Source organism: Taurulus bubalis (genome assembly GCF_910589615.1).
Source record: "Taurulus bubalis genome assembly, chromosome: 4".
NCBI lineage: Eukaryota > Metazoa > Chordata > Actinopteri > Perciformes > Cottidae > Taurulus > Taurulus bubalis.
The window spans coordinates 18,331,040-18,352,206 of NC_136592.1; the positions used below are offsets into that span (position 1 = coordinate 18,331,040).

General features: G+C 40.1%; 1 protein-coding gene across 1 annotated transcript in view; it reads left to right on the plus strand.

Annotated features, from left to right (window-relative positions):
• galnt2 (UDP-N-acetyl-alpha-D-galactosamine:polypeptide N-acetylgalactosaminyltransferase 2) overlaps window positions 1-16,920 on the plus strand; it is a gene marked incomplete at its 5' end in the record, with an annotated part of 47,729 nt that extends 30,809 nt beyond the window's left edge. The window contains 13 exons of the mRNA XM_079216379.1: window positions 2,888-2,986; window positions 3,098-3,165; window positions 3,247-3,312; window positions 3,445-3,566; window positions 5,242-5,329; window positions 5,734-5,821; window positions 5,956-6,059; window positions 7,979-8,105; window positions 12,172-12,264; window positions 12,931-13,014; window positions 13,563-13,689; window positions 14,930-15,049; window positions 15,137-16,920. Coding sequence (XP_079072505.1) covers window positions 2,888-2,986; window positions 3,098-3,165; window positions 3,247-3,312; window positions 3,445-3,566; window positions 5,242-5,329; window positions 5,734-5,821; window positions 5,956-6,059; window positions 7,979-8,105; window positions 12,172-12,264; window positions 12,931-13,014; window positions 13,563-13,689; window positions 14,930-15,049; window positions 15,137-15,292 — 1,342 coding nt within the window. The 3' untranslated portion in view covers window positions 15,293-16,920. The remainder of the gene's footprint in view (window positions 1-2,887; window positions 2,987-3,097; window positions 3,166-3,246; window positions 3,313-3,444; window positions 3,567-5,241; window positions 5,330-5,733; window positions 5,822-5,955; window positions 6,060-7,978; window positions 8,106-12,171; window positions 12,265-12,930; window positions 13,015-13,562; window positions 13,690-14,929; window positions 15,050-15,136) is intronic.
• Window positions 16,921-21,167: the final 4,247 nt, after the last annotated feature.

Genomic DNA, 21,167 nt, shown 5'->3' on the forward strand with positions numbered 1-21,167 from the left:
TACAATACCAAAATTCACTAAGATAAAGACAAGCTAATGCAACTCTCTGTGAACATATTTGTGAATGAAAACCATAAATGAAGCGGAGCAGGTCGCTTTATATGAGGTCTGGTGATTTGAAAGGTCAGCTGTCGATCAACTTTACACACAAAGAAGGGAAAGTGCTGCCAACAGTATGTTATCGTATTCAGTCTTTGGTTCTTGCAGCATCTGTGTGACTATTTATGTAAAGGCTGTGGTCTGGCCTCTCTGATATATTGACCTAACTTAGACAGCTCGAGCCATTAGCCAGCTAAAAGAGCAGGGACGTGTCTCTTATTGATCTGGGAGTGATGAGTCATCTGCACAGCATTCAGCAGCACTGATTTTGTGAAGGTTTTCCAGAAAAAAACTGCCTTTTGTTTTTCTTTCAGGCCAAGGCTGCTTCATTAGTGCTTTAAACTTGAGATCAAAATAATGTATAGGTTTAATTATCCATCTATAAAACACATACCAGCATCAGATATGTTTAGGAGGATTGTGTCAATTCAAGATTGATGAAGCTTCAAATTGACCGTTTTCAGGGTTTTAAAACCAGTGCTGCTCTGACAGACGTGGTGCAGTGACGAAAGGCACACAGACCATTTGTGTACTCTACACTCAATATGTAGTGTATTCTTTAAATGGCACATACTGGTATGTGTTAAAGCAGGGGTGGGCAAACTTTTTGGCTCAGGGGCCACATCGAATAAAAAAATTGACAGACGGGCCGGGCCAGTATCAGATGGATGGAGAGTGTGGAGAGTATGGAGACGGGAGGACAATGTTGCGGACCCAAATGCAGACCACATGAGAGTATGAGTATCTGGTAAAACAGATTATTGGAGCAAAGGGAAGGTGGGGAGCCTGTGGTCCGCCACAGGGGGTGCTGGGCGGTGTGAGACCCGTGGCTCTACACTGGACGACGGCGAGGCCGGCAGGGGGCGGTGTGAGAATATAACGTAAATGACTCAGCTTTTTTGTTCAACTCGCTGGTTAAATCTTCATCAATTTGTTCTAAACGCCGAGTCACTGTTCTGCGTGATAAACTCAATTTTTCAAATTTGTTTTTGCTCTCTGGACATAAGAGACCTGCTGTTTCTACCATACATTCTTTCAAAAACTCTCCTTCAGAGAAAGGCTTGCTGGCTTTTGCTAATTTGAATGCTAGCAAAAAACTTGCCTTGGTGCTTGATTCTTGTACAGCAGTTTGGGGGAGAAAAATATTTTGCTTACTCTTTAAATTGGCTGCCAACCTCTTAGCAGTAGCCGCCCGTTCTGTCGTTGACTGTTGGCTAGCATAGTTAGCATGCTTGGCGGAAAAGTGGTGGCTAATATTGTATTCTTTGAATACTGCAATGGTTTCTTGGCAAATAAGACATACTGCCTCTGATCGTACTTCGGTGAAAAAATACTTAGCAGTCCACTCATTAAAGACTCTGCACTCACTGTCGACTTTTCTTTTCTTGGGTCCACTCATTGTGACAGAAGGGATCACTGCAGGAGGATGGCAGGAGGCTGACAGACAGAACCCTATATGTCACATGACATGGGCGCGCAGGGTGGAATGTGGTTAGTTATGTTAGTTATACTGAGGAAAAATACTCTGCATGCAGCTGTCAGTTCATTTTACAACTCTAAAACTGTTGTAGTACAAACCCTGTCTCCGGTGACAGAAAGTGATTCATATTACCGTAATTCTTCTAAAGTTAACGCTTTACCACATAATTAAAAAGGATTCTGACCGCTAAGAAGTGGAGCTTTTCAGTGGTTTGCGGTATATTACGGTAATAAAAAAAATAAAAAAGTGTCACCCTTGTCTGTGGGATCAGTGGGGGAGGGGGTGGAATGGACCAGCGCAGCACAGCAAGTGTTGTGTGTCGCTCTAGTTCAGCAGAACACGGCAGGCAGCGGTCCGCACGGCGCGTACAAACTGCTGTAACGCCTCTCTGTTCCCGACTTGATTTTCCCAAAGCACGATGACCACAACAGACCAGCGTTGATGTTTCTTCATGCTTATTTATTGCACAGCGCTCTTTTAGGCTTTTCGTGTGTGTGTCCTTCTGCAGCAGAGCCGTGTGCGCAGCAGAAGGCATTACAGCAGTCTTTCTGCTGCAGAAGAACACACACACGAAAAGCCTAAAAGAGCGCTGTGCAATAAATAATCATGAAGAAACATCAACGCTGGTCTGTTGTGGTCATCGTGCTTTGGGAAACTGGAACGGAGAAGCGCTACAGCGGTCTTTACAACAACTTTTTTTTTTTTTTTTAATGTTATAATAATTATAATACTCGGCGGGCCGGATCCGGCCCGCGGGCTGTAGTTTGCCCACCTCTGTGTTAAAGCATCTAAGCCCAAACTCTCTGCTGGCACCAAGTTTTTTAAATTATAGGTGAAGGTTAATTTCCTAAAACAGGATTGTGGATTCTTTCTATAAACACATATACACACACACAGACACACATCTGCTCATGTGATATATGTATAGTGTGTACAGGGCATTACTACAGGATGTATTCATCCTCCCCTTGGATCCTTGTGTCATGTAGTGTTCTATCATCCATGTTCCTCACTTTTAAATCGGGGCAGGATTTGTCTCTGTTCAACACACAAACATACGCAAGTACACGATCTCATGGGATTTTTTTGCCCTGCGGTCCTCAAAACACACTGTGTGTGTGTGTGATCCCATTTATTGTGTTCATGTATTCAGAATCTGTTTAGGGAGCAGTTCCAGCTCGCAGCTTTGCTCACACATTCAGCTGTGCGTAGGAGTGTTTGTGCATTTGTACACATTTAGGCATTTTTGCTTTTCTGTATTTTTTTTGTCTTTTTATTCCTAATTGTGATGGTTTCTTGTGTGCGCAGTTGCAGACATAAACAATGGAAGTCAGACCTGCCGGCTTCCAGCGTTGTCATCACCTTCCACAATGAAGCTCGCTCTGCTCTGCTGCGGACTGTGGTCAGGTAGGTGAATGGTGTGTGTGCTGGCCACTTAAGAAAACATTTCCCATTTAGATTTTGGACATTTTTTACATGTTTTATCTTCCTATAAATTGTCTCTTCCTCTCGGTTTAGTGTCCTGAAGAAAAGTCCTTCTCACTTGGTCAAAGAGATCATTCTGGTTGACGACTACAGTGATAATTGTGGGTAATTCACACACAAAAAATTGTACAACGAAACAAACCTAATAGATTCAGTGAGTAATTACAGATTGTGTGTTTCAGCCGAGGATGGATCGCTGCTGGGGAAGATTGAAAAAGTGCGTGTGTTGAAAAACGACCGCAGAGAAGGTAGCTAAAAGAAGAACGTTTTACATCATTAAAAAAAACATCTTAGCGCTGTTTTATGAATGCAATTACTCACCCATGTTAATGGTTTGGGGTGAAATCATTCTAAATGTATAATTTGGATGTTTCCCTCAGGACTGATGCGTTCAAGGGTTCGTGGTGCAGATGCCGCCACGGCACCCGTCCTCACCTTCTTGGACTCTCACTGTGAATGTAACGACCACTGGCTGGAGCCGCTACTGGAGAGAGTGGCAGAGGTTCGCACGCACACACACATAAAGACACACCTTTTTACATACAAAGAAAGTAAAGGATGGACAAGTCCAACGAGATCAACAAGGAAAGGATCTTTAACGTTGTGATGTTAAAGGGTAACTTGGACCTGGACCCGATTTTTCCTTGTCTGTGTTTTCTTTCTTTTTTTTTACATTCCCATTTGTCACTTTGACACAAAAACAAGGGGATTGGGCCACACTAGTCTTTAAGTGTCAAAGTGTGTGATACTATAAGTCTATAAACACAGACCCTCTACAGCAGCTCGCCATTTGGTGACATCACTCTGATTTGACCTCCTTCTTTGTCTAAACACTTTTAGTTTAGTTTTATTTAGTTTTGCTTAACGAGGACAGTGAGGATATAATACATGGCAGTAGTGTCTTGGTACCATTGTAACTTTAAAAGGTTGTGACGTCATGTAGTTGGACAAAAAAAGGAATTGTTTCAAGATGCAATTTCTTAAGTCTTTTGCAGTGTTTTAAAGATGTACTGTATCACAGGGCTCAAAATTGCTTCGCAATGTTGGCCATTCATATTTTTAGGGGAATTAGCTTTTTTCTTCACGCTTTCACATAGAGGTCAGGGTCAACTACAAAGCAGCTCTCCTGGAGCTGTTAGTCAGTCAGTCTCTTGTTAAAAAAGGAGCGCATGATTTCAATAACACAGGAATGTTTGGACCCCTTCAGTATAAAAAGCATATTTTCACAGCTTCAAAAGTTCACATTTTATTTTTCTGATCTTATGTGGTTGAAATGTCCTGTGATTCAGAAGATCATAACTTGCTGATGTTGAGCTTTATTTGATTTATTTTAGCAAAGAGAAAGTAATCATCAGTCAGAGCTCAGAGTGATACGTGAAGATGTCAGTCAGGATTTAGTCCCAGTGTTAGTACAGTTTTATAGAAAAACAGTTTTCCACCAGGTTCATTTGATTTAAAAACAGCGAGCTGTAAAATGAATTTCCTCCGACAGAATAAACATAAACTCCATAAAAGATTAAGTTTGTTGATAATTCATTCAGTAATGACTTGAGAGGGAACCTCTTTATTAAATGTAATCTCAGTCTGAAGTGGGACACTGTGTAAAATGGAGGTTGTTATTTAATATTTATCTCAAATTACTCAACATAGTCTGATTGTGCATCTGATCCTCCCAAATGCGGTGTTTTGCCGTTCCCTAGGTAACGCCGCAAGCCAAATCTAAAACATTTTGCTGTCAAATTAATTGACTTTGCTTTTCTTCGCTTTAGTTGCACCTCTAAATAATGAATCACTCAATTCAAAAAGAAAGAAGGAAAAAGGCAGTCTGTGTGGGTGAAACCTCATGTGTCATATCAAAAGGTTTCAACCCAAAATAAATAAACTAACTCTGTACCTCTGAGGCCCGTTTCTGTCGTTGTCATTCTGGTCACTTGAGCAATCCTTTCTCTAAACTGCTGTAAGATGTGACGCTGTGGGAGTAATTTATTGTAGAAAAGACTCTTTACTTTCAGTTCTGCTTCATAAACACAGAGATAACGTAAACATGTGAGTCATCGGTGGTGTGCTCTACACAAAACTTTGACTTTAGTACATATTTATTATTCGGTCTCATTTCCTGTTATCAACAGTTTGTTCAGGATAAATTGATTATTTTGGTCTCCGTCCTTCTTTCTCAGGACAAGACCCGAGTAGTGTCTCCGATCATTGATGTCATCAACATGGACAACTTCCAGTATGTTGGAGCCTCGGCCGACCTGAAAGGAGGTACAGTACACACAGTGTTTTGTGTGGTTTGGCACTGGAAGCATTAATACCTGTTGTTCTACTTCATTAACAGTTTTCACTTGAGGCTGTTGTGACCTTTTATCACAGACAAGACAAACACGTCTGCTAAGTACACACCCAGCATATTTTAGTTTTACCGCTTACTGCACATAAACTGTGTCTTCCACACTGCATACTGAGTGAACTGGATTTGTATTGAGGCAATTACTTTTTGTTCCTGTCCTTTGCATTCTAGTATTACAACTTTATACATGGTCAGGTTTAGGAGCTGTACTCTCTGTGCTGAAACATGAACACAAGTGACATCAGGCAACTGCCACCTAATCCCAATTTGGTGTGTGTGCGTGTGCGTGCGCATATGTGTTGTGTGTTAATGTCGGTAGGTTTTGACTGGAATTTGGTGTTTAAATGGGACTACATGACTCTGGATCAGAGACGAGCCCGACAAAGCAACCCCATAGCTCCCATTAAGTAAGTCATTCACACTCACACATCCACTCGAGTGATCATACACGACCGACACACTTTTGTTTGCCAGTTTCCACTACTCCTACTGATCTCGCTCTTTTCCTCGCTCCATTCACATTCCCTCTCTGCCCCTGCAGGACTCCAATGATAGCAGGGGGTCTATTTGTCATGGATAAGGATTACTTTGAGCTGCTGGGGAAGTATGACATGATGATGGACGTATGGGGAGGAGAGAACCTTGGTGAGTGCAGCTAAAGTCTAAATGCAAATTCAGTCACAATGGAGCATGAAGTCAGTAGAATAACAGTAGACAGATGATGGTGGTTAGAAGATGAAAATATGACACAGTAATAGATGCAGAGGAATAGTAAATATAGAGGTGAGTGAAATAAAATATAAAACTGAGTGTGATTTAAGAGTGGAAAGTAACGTGGCAGTAGGGATGTGTGGTAAAGCAGTTATACCGGTTTCAGTTTTCTGTAGGGTATGAATTTTTCATATACCATCATACCGGTCGCTGCTGTTTGGCAGGCAACAACATTTAATGTTCACAGCTTCTTCTTCTTGTCATTTCACCATGAGTCAACTTCTATCCGTGAGACATAAGCAGCTCAGACCGCTGTACACGTATCTGTGACTGTAAACATTAAATGTTGCTGCCTGCCGAAGAATGACTATAGTCGTTATGGCCGCTAGTATCAAGGGATTCCCCTGGGTCCTAAATCCCACCATGTTTAGCTCCCTATGTACCAATCAAAACAGCTGCTGGCCAGTTGCCAGCGAGTGGTAAATAATGATGGCGGTGGCGGTCCTTTTCGGCGTCAAAAAATGAATGTGTTTATTTGGAAAAAAATACCATGATATACAGTGAAACCGCCAGAATCTTACAAAATACCGTGATATGAATTTTTGGCTATACCGCCCAGCCCTACGTGGCAGGTAAAGAAAATAAAATACAAATCTTTACTATTACACTTCTCTGTTGTAATGTGTTGCACTCCAACTGTCTCTGAAGTCCCAACTATCTGCTTCTATACGTGATGGATGTGACAGGAGTTTTACCAGAGGCATTAAAGAAATAGTCAACATTTTGGGAAATGCCGTTTTGAACTTGCCTGAGAGTTAGATGAGAACATTGACACCAGAGGTCTCATGTCTGTACTTTAATATGACGCTGCAGCCAGTTAGCTTAGCACAAAGACTGGAAACCAGGGGAACAGCTAGCCTGTCTTTGTACAACAGTAATAAAATGTGCGCCCACTTTTTAACACGAAGCATCGCATTCACATAATCCCACCAAAAACAAAAATGTGTGTTTTAGCAGGGGCTTGTCTTTCTGACTATTTCTTGAGTGTGGGCTGGTAGGTGGAGTGTCTTACTTTCGGACAGAGTCGTTTAGCGCTTCCCTCTGTTTCCAGTCTTAATGCTTAGCTAAGATGAGTGGCTTGTAGCTTTGTGTTTAACATACAAATACGCCTGGCATCGATCTTTTCACCTCACTCAACAAGAAAGCAAATAAGCGTATTTCCCAAAATGTCAAACTGTTCCTTTAAGTTTTCAACAGGCACATATTGGTAACTTTTTTCTTTTGGCTTGAAAAATAACAGATGTATTGTGATGGGTCTCATGCTGTGATCAACTCATGATTTATTTTGGGTTTGTGTGCCAAGAAAATCTTTTGAAAGACTTTTTTGCCCAGATACAACAACCAAATTTCTAGACTAGAGTTGATCTTTAGAAAATTACAGTTTTAATGTGGTAATAACTATAGTGCACACAATAGAGATAAATTGCGAACAACACAATGAGAAAATAACAGCTGTGTCTCCCTGTTGCTTTTGTCTGAATTCAACTGGGAAATAGTCAAGAATAAACAGAATGATTCATGCTTCTCTCGAGACGGCACAATGATTCAGAGCTGGATTGACAATTCAGATACTAATTTACTTATGTGCTCATTTAAACAACACTTATTCAAATGAAAACAATGTTGGAGAGGGAAGCTGACTATCAGCAGACAAAAACAAAAATGAGGTACAGACGTCCTGAGTTAACCCCACAAGGCGTCTACATACTGCTTATAATAATCCACTATGATGTTTTTATAGAAACAGTTTGTTGGAACAAATGTATTATGCCGGCTGTGTGTGTGTGTTTCAGAAATCTCATTTCGCGTGTGGCAGTGTGGTGGCAGTCTGGAGATCATCCCCTGTAGCAGAGTTGGCCACGTCTTCAGAAAGCAGCATCCATACACCTTCCCCGGGGGCAGCGGGACTGTGTTTGCAAGGTAACACACACACACACACGCACACACGCACACACGCACACACGCTCGCAAAAAAATTACGGCGCTAACAGCACAAACGGTACAAACATCGGCAACAGTGTTTAGCTAAGGGGGAACCAGAGCGTGCAGTCGGTCCGGACAGCGTTATCAGCTGTAAGCGACTTGTAGCTTCCGTATGAGAGCAGTGCGGGCGACCATGAGCTAGTCAATGAGGCACATGCACTAACGTATACGCACGGCCATCCGGCTATGTCAATTAATTCTGTGATCAGGAAGACATTATTCCACTTTATCTTTCCAACCTTTTCTCAGCATTTAAGCTGCACCATAATATGACAATAACCAAAATACCAGATGGCATCTAATCTAACATTATAGCTGATTTCAATGTGTTGATTTATTGAGCAGCTTTACCAATAATTATTTGTTTTTTTGGGAAATATTGTAATTATGTTATTTTTGGGTTGATTGCCCCCCCCCCCCCCCCCCCCCCGATACAAAACTCTGCAGACTTCTCTTTATGTGGAAATTATTTCTGTCTTAGTCAATTATGTTATGTACTGTTGTTAAACAGATTATTGCGTTTTACTACAACTTTGAGAATTAGACCAGTGTTGGATAATTGAAACCAACTACCAACAATTAAAAAGCAATAAAAAAAAGTAATCACAGGGAAAATTGCCTTCAGATTGAGAAGGAATGCTTTTTTAATTATAGAAGATCCATTGTTGCATGTGCTGCCCTTTTAGAGCTTTGGTAAATGTGACAACATAATCAGTGAACATTAGTAATGGGAAACTCGATCCATGGAAAGATATGGATCTCTGCTTTGAAACGGTCTCCAACCACAAGTAACCGCCCCTGGAAAAGGAGCTCTACAAACCCTAGCCTGTGGTTCCTCTGCTTCCACGTAGCACTCTGGCGCAAACAAGAAATGAAGAATGTCATAAACCAACATGGTGCAGTATCTTTGGAATTAGCACATCTGGATATTAAGTTGTTGTCTGAAGTGGTCACTCTAAAATGCTAAGTGACATTTGTGATGCCAGCCGCAGATGAAAATGACTGAATGTTTCCTGGTGGCTGGAAATCAACAGTAAAGTAACAACAACTCTTTAAACAAGTAAAGCGCACTGGCATATTAGTAGTACTAATAAACTGAGGTAATTCTAATGAATTGTGCATGGACCCTGAGCTGGATGAAACCAAAAAGAGACGACTCCAATGGATATAAACTTCAACATTAGATCAAACAGTCTCAGAGCTTATTACATCAAGCTGGCTGTCGATGTGGCTCTGCCATTTCAGCTAAGATGCCCACACTTCTGAGGTCTTAAAAGTAGTTGCATAGCCCTTTCCAAATTTAATTTAAATATAATTTATTAATTGATGGGTGCAGTGGTGTTCTTGTATCAGCCTCAACATTGGAGACTCACCATGCAGAACAGCTTCATCGGTGCTTTGAGGCTGCTTCAGTTCATTGTCTTGCCCTTCAGTCCTGAATAAAGCCCCCAAAACCCACTGGCGGTGACCCTGTGGAGCTACGAGACAGCGCCTGTTTGGCCTGCTTGGCCTGCTTGGCTTTAGAATTGTTCTAAGAGCAGCAATTCCCAAATATTGTGTATATTGGACATATTCAATGTGAATAAAATCCCCTCTTATATAAGTCATACAAATTCCCTAGGAGTGCATTGCCTCCAGCATGTTGCTGGGGAGCAGATGGGTCAGGATTAAATACAAAGAGTTCTGCATGAGGTGAAGCTAGGTCCATGCTGAAAATAGTAGATATCGTCGGGGTGACGGCCCCACCATCAGAAATTTGAGTGTAGATGGTTTTAGGGTCTTTTAGTTCAGGAAATGAATGTTGGAAATGTCTGGATATTCATTCAGGCAAAACTACTCCTCAATGTTTGAAACTGAGACATTAACTGTCTCAGACGGTCACTGTGTTGATGAATCATTCCATCCTGTGCGAGCAACAAAACAGTTTCAGTGTTGGCTTGTTTGTAAGAATTAACATTTTCTATTGATTACACTATTGTCAGTAATTTATCTTGTTCCACAACAAAAAAAAAGAATGCAGGCAGCGTCCCTTAAACGTGTGTCACCACAGTGCCATGCCCTTTCCTTGTCTATATTTATGACGAATGATGAATCATAACACCTTCTGTCAGTCTTTGCGCTCACAACCTTATCAGATGTTATCAGCTGTCTCATGATGGACTGTTAATAATGATAAGAGCTGGAACTAACAATAATTTTCATCATCGATTTAATCTGACAATTACTTTCTTGATTAATCGTTTGGTCTAAAAACTGTCCGAAAATGTCAATCACAATTTACCAAAGCTTAAGATGACGTCTTTGCTTGTTTTGTAAAAACCCAAAGGTCTTCCGTTTATTATCACTAAAAACTAAAAAGTCTCAAATCAAAACGACTGTGAAGCTGAAATATGGGAATGTTTGATTTTTTTTTTTTGTGCAAAAACTAAAGCAATTACCCAAATAGGTGCTGATTTTAATTGTACTGCCAATCAATCAATTAATGAATCAACTCAAATGAAGTTAGCTTGATAACTTTGCTGTTCACCATGCCAAGTGAATATCCTCCCAAATGTGGAACATGGACTTCTGTTTTATACCCAGTAATGCCAACTCGGTGATCCTACACAGTAAATTTGTCAAACTAAATTTTACTCAAATTTAAAAAAAGATTATTAAAAAAAATATAACATTTGGTCCCAATCTGAATTGAGTAAAATCTACTCTTTCCTCTGGGGGTTCAGTGCTTTGCTCAAGGACACTTCCCCATAGTTCGCATGTCGAAGTGTCCTTGAGCCAGACACTTAACCCCTAGTTTCTTACGCGGGTGCCTCACAGGGCAGCATACTGCTCCTTAATTAAGGATGGGTTAAATGCAGAGAAGGGTTTCCCCAAGGGGATTAATAAATGATCATTTCTTCTTTCTTCTTCTCAGAGTAAATAATTCAGAGTATTTTTTTATTCTGTTCAGTGTTTATATCATCTACATGATGATAATTCACTAGAATTCTATATAGAATTGGATTCAACTCCCTTCAGCTCTCTTCCGTCCCATAAACCGTCAGCTCGTTCCAACGTAGCGAGAAGTTTCACGGCGACGGAAATGTAACTTAAGGAATCGTAATGGCCTTGGTCACGCTGTTTTACTGCTTATCGATTTTATTCTGAATATTTGCTCCTACTCTGCTGGCTACGGCTATTAATTACGCTCCAACATTATGAAATATTCCTACTTCAGAGGAAAATAATAGTAACTCTGGAAAAATTACTGCATTTCATAAGACAGAGCCCATGTGCAGCTACAAGTGTTGATATGTGTTCTAACAGTTTGATAAAATTTTGACAAAAAAACGTGCCAGTCAAACATGAACACACAGACATGATACACATATTGTTATATCTGTATGCTCCCTTATATCTCCAGAACTTGCCTGAAAATCGGGATTTTTAGGTTTTCTTCAGTATCAAAGTAATCCAGCGCTGTCTCAACTTTATCTGAGCCCACTGTCAGACTTTGAAAAGCCTTGTTATAGAAAGAATATCAAATTGTGATTTATTCTGATTCCAGCTGAAAACATTGGATTGCTTTTTGTTTTTAGAAGCAAGAGTTACATCATCAAAAAAGGCACAAAAATAACATGTCTGGGCACAGCTCAAGCGCTGTTCTCGACCAAATAAATATTTAGTCAACTAACTTAGTTTCTTGAAATTAAGTAATTCAGCATGGAAAATGCATAAAAAAATTGCTAATCTTAGACGACTAAGACCAAAACGACAGCAGCCCTCCACAGCTCCCAAGCAACTTTGACTCAGTCCGCCATGTACCATTCTCTTAAATCTGCCTGTCTACCCCTGTTCTTAGATCTCGGTCTCATTACCTTCTTCTATCTCTCCCCTGCTGCTTCTATCTTCTCACATACTCTCGGCTTCATGTCTCTTTTTGTCTGTCTTCCATCACACCTCTCCCCATTTTCTTCCTGTGCGTCACCCTCCCCTCATATTTCTTTTCCCACCTGTCTCTCAGGAACACGAGGAGAGCAGCAGAGGTGTGGATGGATGAGTTTAAAAACTTCTACTATGCTGCCGTCCCCTCAGCGAGAAATGTTCCCTACGGAAAGTAAGTACCAAGTATGAGCCCTACAGGAGTCGGACAGCGTAATGTAGCTGGATCATAAAACTACAAAACCAACCATGTGAATGAGCATATTAATTGGATTGCCAATTAGCAGCATGTCAGCTGTGAAATAAATCAGTTACTCCTTTCATTAAAGTGACACAAGGCAGTTAATGTAGCTTAAAAGAGGGCAAAAGTCAAAAGACTGCCGTATTATTTGACGTGCTGTCGGATTGGTGTTGGATTGTGACAGCAAAATAAAATGATGGACATGCAACGCACTGGTAAAGAGGAGCCAGGATCCATAATAAACAGGCTAGTTATAGAGGGTTTAATCATGCCAGGCAGGACCCTTGTTGTATTCTTGGATCATGATTGTTTTTGTGTTTCTACTTTATTTCACATTTTCTGTATACCAGCTGACTGCTGCTGTGTGGCTTTTCACCCTTTTCCATTTTTCTCAGAATAGGCCACACAACAATAAGTCCTCACATCCATGCAGTGCAGCTGGACTAAGATAAAAATGCTCATTATGTGACCTTGTGACCAGTTATTTTCCCCTCGGCCTCCACGATTAGCCCTAACAGAGAGGCTGTAACTTAACCATTGTTGGACTACGCTTTGAGTGTGTCTGTCTCTCTCTCCCTCCTTCTTTTCTCTCTCTCTCAGCATCCAGAGTCGTATGGAGATGAAGAAGAGATTAGGATGCAAGCCATTCAAATGGTACCTGGAGAATGTCTACCCTGAACTGCGGTAAGAAAATTTGAGCATATAATGGTGTGACATATGATATTATGAAATGATACTTAAATGGCACTTAAGAATACCTCCCACCTGAGTTTCAGTAATACGAGGGCTTGGTTTGAAAGAGACCACGGCTCTGCCAGGAGTATCAGTGTGACTGTGATCTCCTCTGTGCTCTGATCTAATGTGTCATGCTTTAATAAGACTCAGGAATGACTGTGACACTAATGACTAACCCGTACTAGCAATTATGCCTCTGGCACATTATTACATTTGATCTGGTTTGCAATTTGTCATTTATATGAATGAGATTAATAATGTATGAATGTAAAATATCTTCATTTTAATAATTTCAGAAGTGATTGGGTTATATTCTCCTATTTGTCAGAAGAAAATGGTACAAAAACATTGTTCTCTCTATTTAATTCACCATACTTCTATCCTCTTTGGTGTTACCTTCCACTATTAACTAATATATAATAAAGCCTTTAAGGATTTGATTCACCCATGATAGAGTAAACCTTTTAACAACACAGTGTTTGTTTGTGTGTGTTCAGAGTTCCAGACCACCAGGACATAGCATTTGGAGCGCTGCAGCAGGGAGGGAACTGTCTGGACACCCTAGGTCACTTTGCCGACGGTGTGGTTGGTGTCTACGAATGCCACAACGCCGGAGGAAACCAGGTAGCGTTACTTCGACGACACATACAGGTCAGCTTGTAAAATAGTTTGCTCTCAAGACACCTTGGTGGGTAAGTGGTGGCACTAGTGGTGATGGCACATGGGAGTGTGTCATAGGATTCAACTATTAAAGGTCTAGTGGTGCACACAAGTTGAGTTTTATGAGCAAGACTGTAGTTGCTATAAAGAGAAAACATGTTGTCAAACAAAGGTCAGCTCAGACATAAAGTCAAGAATTATCCTTATTCTGCAGCAAGTAAAAAGTGAATATATGTACAGTTAATACATGTAGTCTGCCTGTAAGTTAAGCAGCAAACTTTCTCACTGAAGCGTCAACTTGGAAATATTTTAACGTTGTTTGTGGAGGAAGTGCAAATGTCTGGGAAGACATTGAATGTGGAGGATTTACAATATGTGTGCGTGCCATGCATAGGCTCGTAGCAGTGTATTTGTGTCTGCAGTTTTTTAAATGGTCCTTTCTAAAATAGAATGACAGGTGCATCTTACTGGTAAAACTGGAGTCTCATAACGTTAACAGGTTTACCCCCATCATTTGCAATATTGCAAAACTTGCCACATGGGTAGTTTTTTTTTCATTTTTAAAACCTAATTTTACTGCCTCAAATCTAGCTTGAAATTAATAAATGCTCCTTTTAATTAGACATGTAAATGACAATGCAGCTCTTTAGGCAATATTTGAGGAGGCATGTCTTGATGCTCGCTAATAATTCTTCCTCTGGGTTTCAGTTATGCTGTAGAGTACGATATAACACAGATACCGACATGAAATCAACCAACCTCTATCTACTGCAGTTTGTTAAATTAGTAATTAGTGCAGTACAAACATTTATAGAGCAACGGTGTTTATGTGTTCATGTAAAGAGCTGGTCTCACATTTCATCTAAGGCGTACTGCATCAGCCAATCTGATGAAAACATCCTTTGTTTGATTAATATTTGATGGTTCAAGTCCATGCTAATGCTGCTACTCTCAGTCTTTGCTGGTTGTCAAAGTAAGAAAGTTGACTTAAAATGTGGTTGCAAAAAAGTTTGTCGACTTTGTTGTTTCGAAAACTAGAAAGAAATTACAGCTGTGATGCATTATTCAGCTATCAATTTTTCTTTCTGAATTGATCTTCTTACTCTTAATGTGCAGAGCTTAATATAATATCAGATATTATTAATTGGCCAGAATGTTTGCATGCAGAAGGTTTATACTAATGTTTTTATTCATGTTTGTAAAGGAGTGGGCCCTGACCAAGGATAAGTCTGTCAAACACATGGACTTGTGTCTGACTGTTGTGGACCGAACGGCTGGCTCCCTCATAAAACTACAAGGCTGTCGAGAGAACGACAGCAGACAGGTAAAAATTCGCACTTTGCTTGGACTGTTTACCAGAGCTTTACTCTCACCTGCACATGTCATGACTTTGTTGTTTGTGTATCAGCAGAAATGGGAGCAGATTGAGTCCAACTCGAAGCTTCGTCACGTGGGCAGTAACCTCTGTCTGGACAGCCGCAGCGCCAGGATGGGCGGACTCACTGTGGAGGTCTGCAGCCCGAGCCTCAACCAACAGTGGAAGTTCACCCTCAATTTACAATCATAGGGGGCGCTACCAACCCTGGAAGAGCTGGATAATGGATAGAGACACCAACAAACTCTGAAACACGGATAAAGAGATGGAAACAGACATGAGGAGAAAGACCAACTTGATGTATAAATGGATCCCTCTCGCTCCTCCTCCTCCTCCTCAGAGGTGCAGCCAGTCACGTCTATACACCTCTCCCCCACCCTCACCCCTCCCAAGATAACCAAGAGCCACACCTACTGGGGGAGAGGCTTGTAGACCACAACGTAGTTAACAGGAAACTGACTGTATTTGGTGGATGGATGGTGACAGTGATGGTCATAATGAGGATATAAACGATGAAGAGGCTTTCCATCCAAAATACATACCTCAGTGTCGGAGGCTAATTTTGTTCTTTTACTTTCTTTAATGCTGGTGAGGTAGAACTCTTTTTACTTTGTAATTATTTTATTTTATTATTAATATTTTTTATTTCTTGCTGTTAACTCTTTCACGGAAGATTCGTAGGAGTTTTTTTCGTTCTTGAAAGAATGGGACGTTGGTGTTGTTTCTCCTCTGCGGTACTCGCTCTCTCTTTTTGTGTCACCACACAGAGCTCGAGCTCGGGCCGAGAGCGAGAGTCTGTAACGGCAGATGGAGGCTTCAGGTTGTGGTTTCGGTGAGGTTTGGGTGTGGAGGGACGTGAAGGGAGGAAATGGACTCTCATCCTTGAGCTGTTCCTCTTTTTACTCTCATTTGTTCACAGGGTCAACAGAGAAAATGCAGGCAAAGCGGAGAGAAGAATGCTGCAATTTCTGCTTTGATTTCTACACTGTTTTTCTACAGATTGTGTGTTGGGGAGGGGGATGGGTTCCAGGGAAGAGCTTCTCTGCTTTGGATGGGGCCTGACATCGATTTGGTTTGGCCGGCCAGGAAGTGTCTTGAAGCCACCCCTCAGGATTTACTGTTTGTCGTCCGGCTGTAGCACTGGCTGCCACAGCATCTTCACTTCTACACCATTATGTCTCTAAAGAAACAATACACAGAAAAAATGAAAAAAATCTCTTCACAAAAAGCTCTTTTTTGTTTACTTTTATCAAAAAAATGGAACCAAATTTCAAATGGATGTTTTTGTGTTTCAGGAATACCAGATGAGTGATTAAAAGAGTTTTTTCTTTACTTACTCTCGCTGCTCTCTAACTGCTCCTTGTAGGAAGGTTAATGTCTAATCACACCCAAACAGGAGTTAATGTTGCAGCATGTTCCCTAGAGGTAACAGGGTTTTGTAAAAGGATCATTGTAACATTTATAATATACTTTCAACATACACCTGCCTGCTCTTGCACGGCAATAGAAGGAAACACCAGCGCTAATATGTGGCTACCATTTTGACAAGGTCCCACTTGTTGACAAGAGTAAAACCTTGCTTATTCCAGTCTGTGAACAGATATGCAAAAAAGGAAACGGTTTCTTGGCTGTAGTCAAACTGTATGAAATGTGCATGCACATGTGTTCTGAAAAGCTCCTTCTAGCTGCATGCATCAGCAACCAGCTCTCAGAGTTCACTCTGTTAGAAGTGGTTCCCATCAACATGTTTTTGCTTCTTCGTTGTGCCTGTTAGATGAGCCATCTGTTTAGAAGTTTGAAACTGCAATAAACAAGGTTTTACTGTTTGTCCTCACTCTGTTTCTGCTAGAGGTGAGCAGATTTTTATTATTGCACAAGCAGGACTGCTCAGTTGTGGCTGACACAAAGTACCAATGAGAACACTTCCTATTGGAAAGATTTCAGTCTCCCCAAACAGCATTGTGCCACTTCTTGTTTTAGTTTTTTACCTGAAAGGGTTACTGATACCATTTACAGTGCATGTACCTGTTCGCTAGAGTTCATCACCTGATGCCTGTTGTGCATCTTTGCAACACTAGTCTTTCCTGGGCTTCAACATGAGTTTATCTTAACTGCTATGATGATCTGTACTGTTAGTCAAGGATGACTACTGTACAGTACGATACAACAGAAATGGCTTATAAAAAAAAAATCACACAATCTATTTTGGAGTTTATTCAAGGAAGAAGTTGCCACCGCAAGTGTTTTTTAAGGTCAAATATTTCTCTCCATCTCTCACATTCACATCTTTATCTGTAAATTATTTCTTTGATTTACTGTGTTACCGAAACAGACAAAGACAGCTGTTCATGCTTGATGTGCTGTCTGCTACTTTTTCATTCTCTGTTTCATCACTTTGTTTCTTTGTTTATTTGCCATTTGGTTCCTTGTACCTGATGTTTGCCTTGTCTTAAACATTCACATGACTTTAGGCAGAGTGAGCGCAGTTATAAAGGTCAGCTAAGACTGCAGCTGGTTGAAAAGCTTCCCGTGACTGGACAGGTCTCTGCATTGTGCTGCGAGGCACCGGACCAACGTCTATGAGGCCAGAACCGAGGTTGAGCCTAGATGTGATTCCTGTAGACATGGTCACCAGACTCGGGGCCCAAATCTGATTTACGGTTTCAGTTTGATTTTACGTGAAGCAGGAGGTGGAGTTTCCACTAAGTACTGGAAACGTTTTAGTTACTGTTGAGAAACGGCAGAAAAATTCTGAAACATTCTCAGTTGTCTTAATTTCTTAAGAATGTTGCAAATCAAAAATGTAAAAAGCTGAGTGAAATGTATGGTGTAAATTGTCCTCAATTTAGCATCCAAACAGTATTTGCAGTCACATCGGAGGCTATGGTGGACCGCAGCACATGACACACACATGTTGTAGATCAAACCGCTGTTAACTTGATGATGATTTATAGGGCAGGTCTGAGGTTTAGGATTTCTTCAAATGTTGGGTGTCGGTACTATGATTTTAAATTTTTATTTTTATGAATTATTCCTTTACATCTCCTTGATATATTTGTTAAGGGTTTGTCTGGTATTGACCTGGTAACAGGTACATACACAAGTGTTGTCTCTTTCTTTTTGACGTCAAGCTTTTTGGCAATTCTCTCGTATTAACATTTGTCATCAAATTTTGATGCCTAAATGTTCTTGATGAGAACCTCATACTAGATGTTCTTCATTTTCAAAGCATCTGGCCCTTGTCTGCGTTAACTTTTTTTGTCTGGAGTGCAGCGCCCTCTATTGTAACACTTCTTGTTAACTAGTAAAGAACAGGAAAGAAAAAGGGACTCAATGTAGTACATATCTGATGCACAATGCACCACAGAGTTTCATACCTTTTTTTTTTTTTTGTCATTAAACTGTAAAACAGGCAGTACAAACTGAGCAGGCATGAGAACCAAACTGCACACACCTGAGTGACCATGGCAATACTGTCTGCTACAACAGTTCAGATATGTTGTTTAAAGCCTTTAATTTTTAAACCAGTTTTATTCTTGTGAAGTTGAAAAGATTGCTATTTTACTTTTTATTATTTCTATGTTATGCCCAGAGGAATTTACTGTAATAATTAAGTAGTCCCGCCGCCTCATTTAGATTGGATGATTAAATGTTTACATCTTTAGCACAATGTGCCAAAGTTTTCTTTCCTGTTCTGTGTGAAGAAGAATGAGAAGGGTGAAAAGTCTTTGGAAATGCAGAATGAGATGCAGAGAACTCTTTGCGCATTAGCGGATCATATATGTTGTGTATTACATTCTTCTTGTGATCAAGAGTGTCTTCCCCACTGAGCCAGTAGGACTTTCTTCATACTCATTGTGTTTTGAAGGAAAACAATCAATGGCGTAATTTGATGGACTTTAACAAGAAAGGAGGCGTAAAAGTCAAACTTTGTTTCAGCTTTTCCCTCAAACAAGGAGCAGAGTTTTGTCATGATTTGTCGTAACGAGGTATATCTTCCCTCTTCAGCCCACCTTAAATCCCCTTTTAGGATTAAGAGAAGAGCCCTCTCTCTGATATGTGAAAAGCCCTGCTGAGACATCCAGATCAGGACTGCTTAAGCGCCTCCATATTTTGCAACGAGTGACTGTAACGTTGTGTGTGAGTCAGGGCATAAGAGGGACTTTACACGCACATGAGACAAAATACTGTATAAGGCTCATCGACCAGTGAAGACGGATACAAAGGTGAAATAGTAATCAATGGTTTAAAGGGGTGATGATGTGTTTTCTAAGAGGATTGTGGCTTCATAGAACGACAGTGGTGGGGGATATGGCACTAGGGGTCACACATATAAAAGTGTATATTTTTGTATATACCTACATCAGTGTGTGTACAGTATGTACATATACAGTGTACTCAGCTACGGTTCCTAGTTTTGTTGTCAGACTGTACAGCGCTTCTAAATGTCCCGTTTTATAGATGCTGCAGAAATTCAACTTTGAATGAGGAGAAGTGATTAACTTAAATAAATGCGCATATATATATATATATATATATATATATATATATATATAAACTGTGTTGAGTATTTTGGTTCGCTTCAGCAGTCAATGGTGCGAGCTCACAATGGATACTGTACTAAAAAAAAGAGAATATATTGATGCATCTGTTTCAGTTCTCAATGCAGTTGTGGAGCTGGACCACTGTCTGCAATCACCTCCAATGCAAAATGCATTTTACGTATATAAAGAATATATAAAAAGAAAGATCTTTTTCCATTCATCTGTCAAATGTTGTCGATCTGGTTTGGTTCTTTGAGGGAATGACAGCCTAACGTCCAAACGTTATAATGTGTTAAGGATGCAAAACCATGATAGACCTTTCAATTAATTAATTACATGGCATCATATTGTGGTCATAATACCCACATAATACACTGTACAATATATTGTACTGACTAATACAAATTTCTGCTACGCCCCAAATTTCAGAACAATTCAATTGGGTAATACATTATTTCATCTGGCAGAGACACATTACTGGGTAAAAGCAATGGCGTTAATGTATTGACACATTTACAAATAGTGTTTTGTACTAACTGAAGAGGACAACTGTGGTTTGGTACCAAATCATGTTGTTCCTCTGAGATAACATGAAAAACAAACGTACATGGACATCACTTTATATGATTGTTAAACATCTTTTTTTCCATACTGCTTGAACAGTTTGCACTCTTCTGGGAAGGTTTTCCAAAAGACTTGGTAACCTGCTTCAGAGATTTGCCTCATATCATCCCATAGGTTTTGCACTGGGTTAAGGTCAGGGCTCTCTGCAGGCCAGTCAAGATCTTTAAACTCGGAAAAAAACCCATTTCTTTATGGACCTTGCTTTGTTCACATGGGCACTGTCGTATTGTAAATGTGCCAGTGTTAGCCAAAAGGCTCATTTTCAACTGTTGTTCCTTGGCCAAATGTTAAATTAGCCATTAAAACAACAATAAAAACACATGTGAAATAGCGGGAAAACATGAAGCTGCTAAACAGTGTTAAAAAAAAAAATCAGCACAGGCAGTTAAGACATAACAACATATAGAATCACACATTTGAAAGAACACATAGGTGATGTTAAATTAGATGGCACACAATTTAACAAACATTGACAAAAAGCCAAGCAAATGAGCGCAGCAGACAAGGCAAGTATATCATTAATAGCTTTCCATATCAGTGCAGACAGCTAATGCACAGTGGAGGAATGTAGCTACATTTAAGTGTTCCTTCATTTATTTATATATATATATTTATATTAATGTGTATGTATGTATGTGTATATGTATGTATGTATACATACACGTGTATATGTATATACACACACATACATACACGTGTGTGTATATATATATATATATATATATATATATATATATATATATATAATATATATATAATATATTTCTTTTTCTATATCAGTGGTGTATAGTAACGATCGTTACTGTACTTAAGTAGTTTTTTGGGATATCTGTACTCTACTATTTATATTTCTGTTTACTTTTACTTCTGGTACTTTGAACAAGCTTGCAGTGGAATAT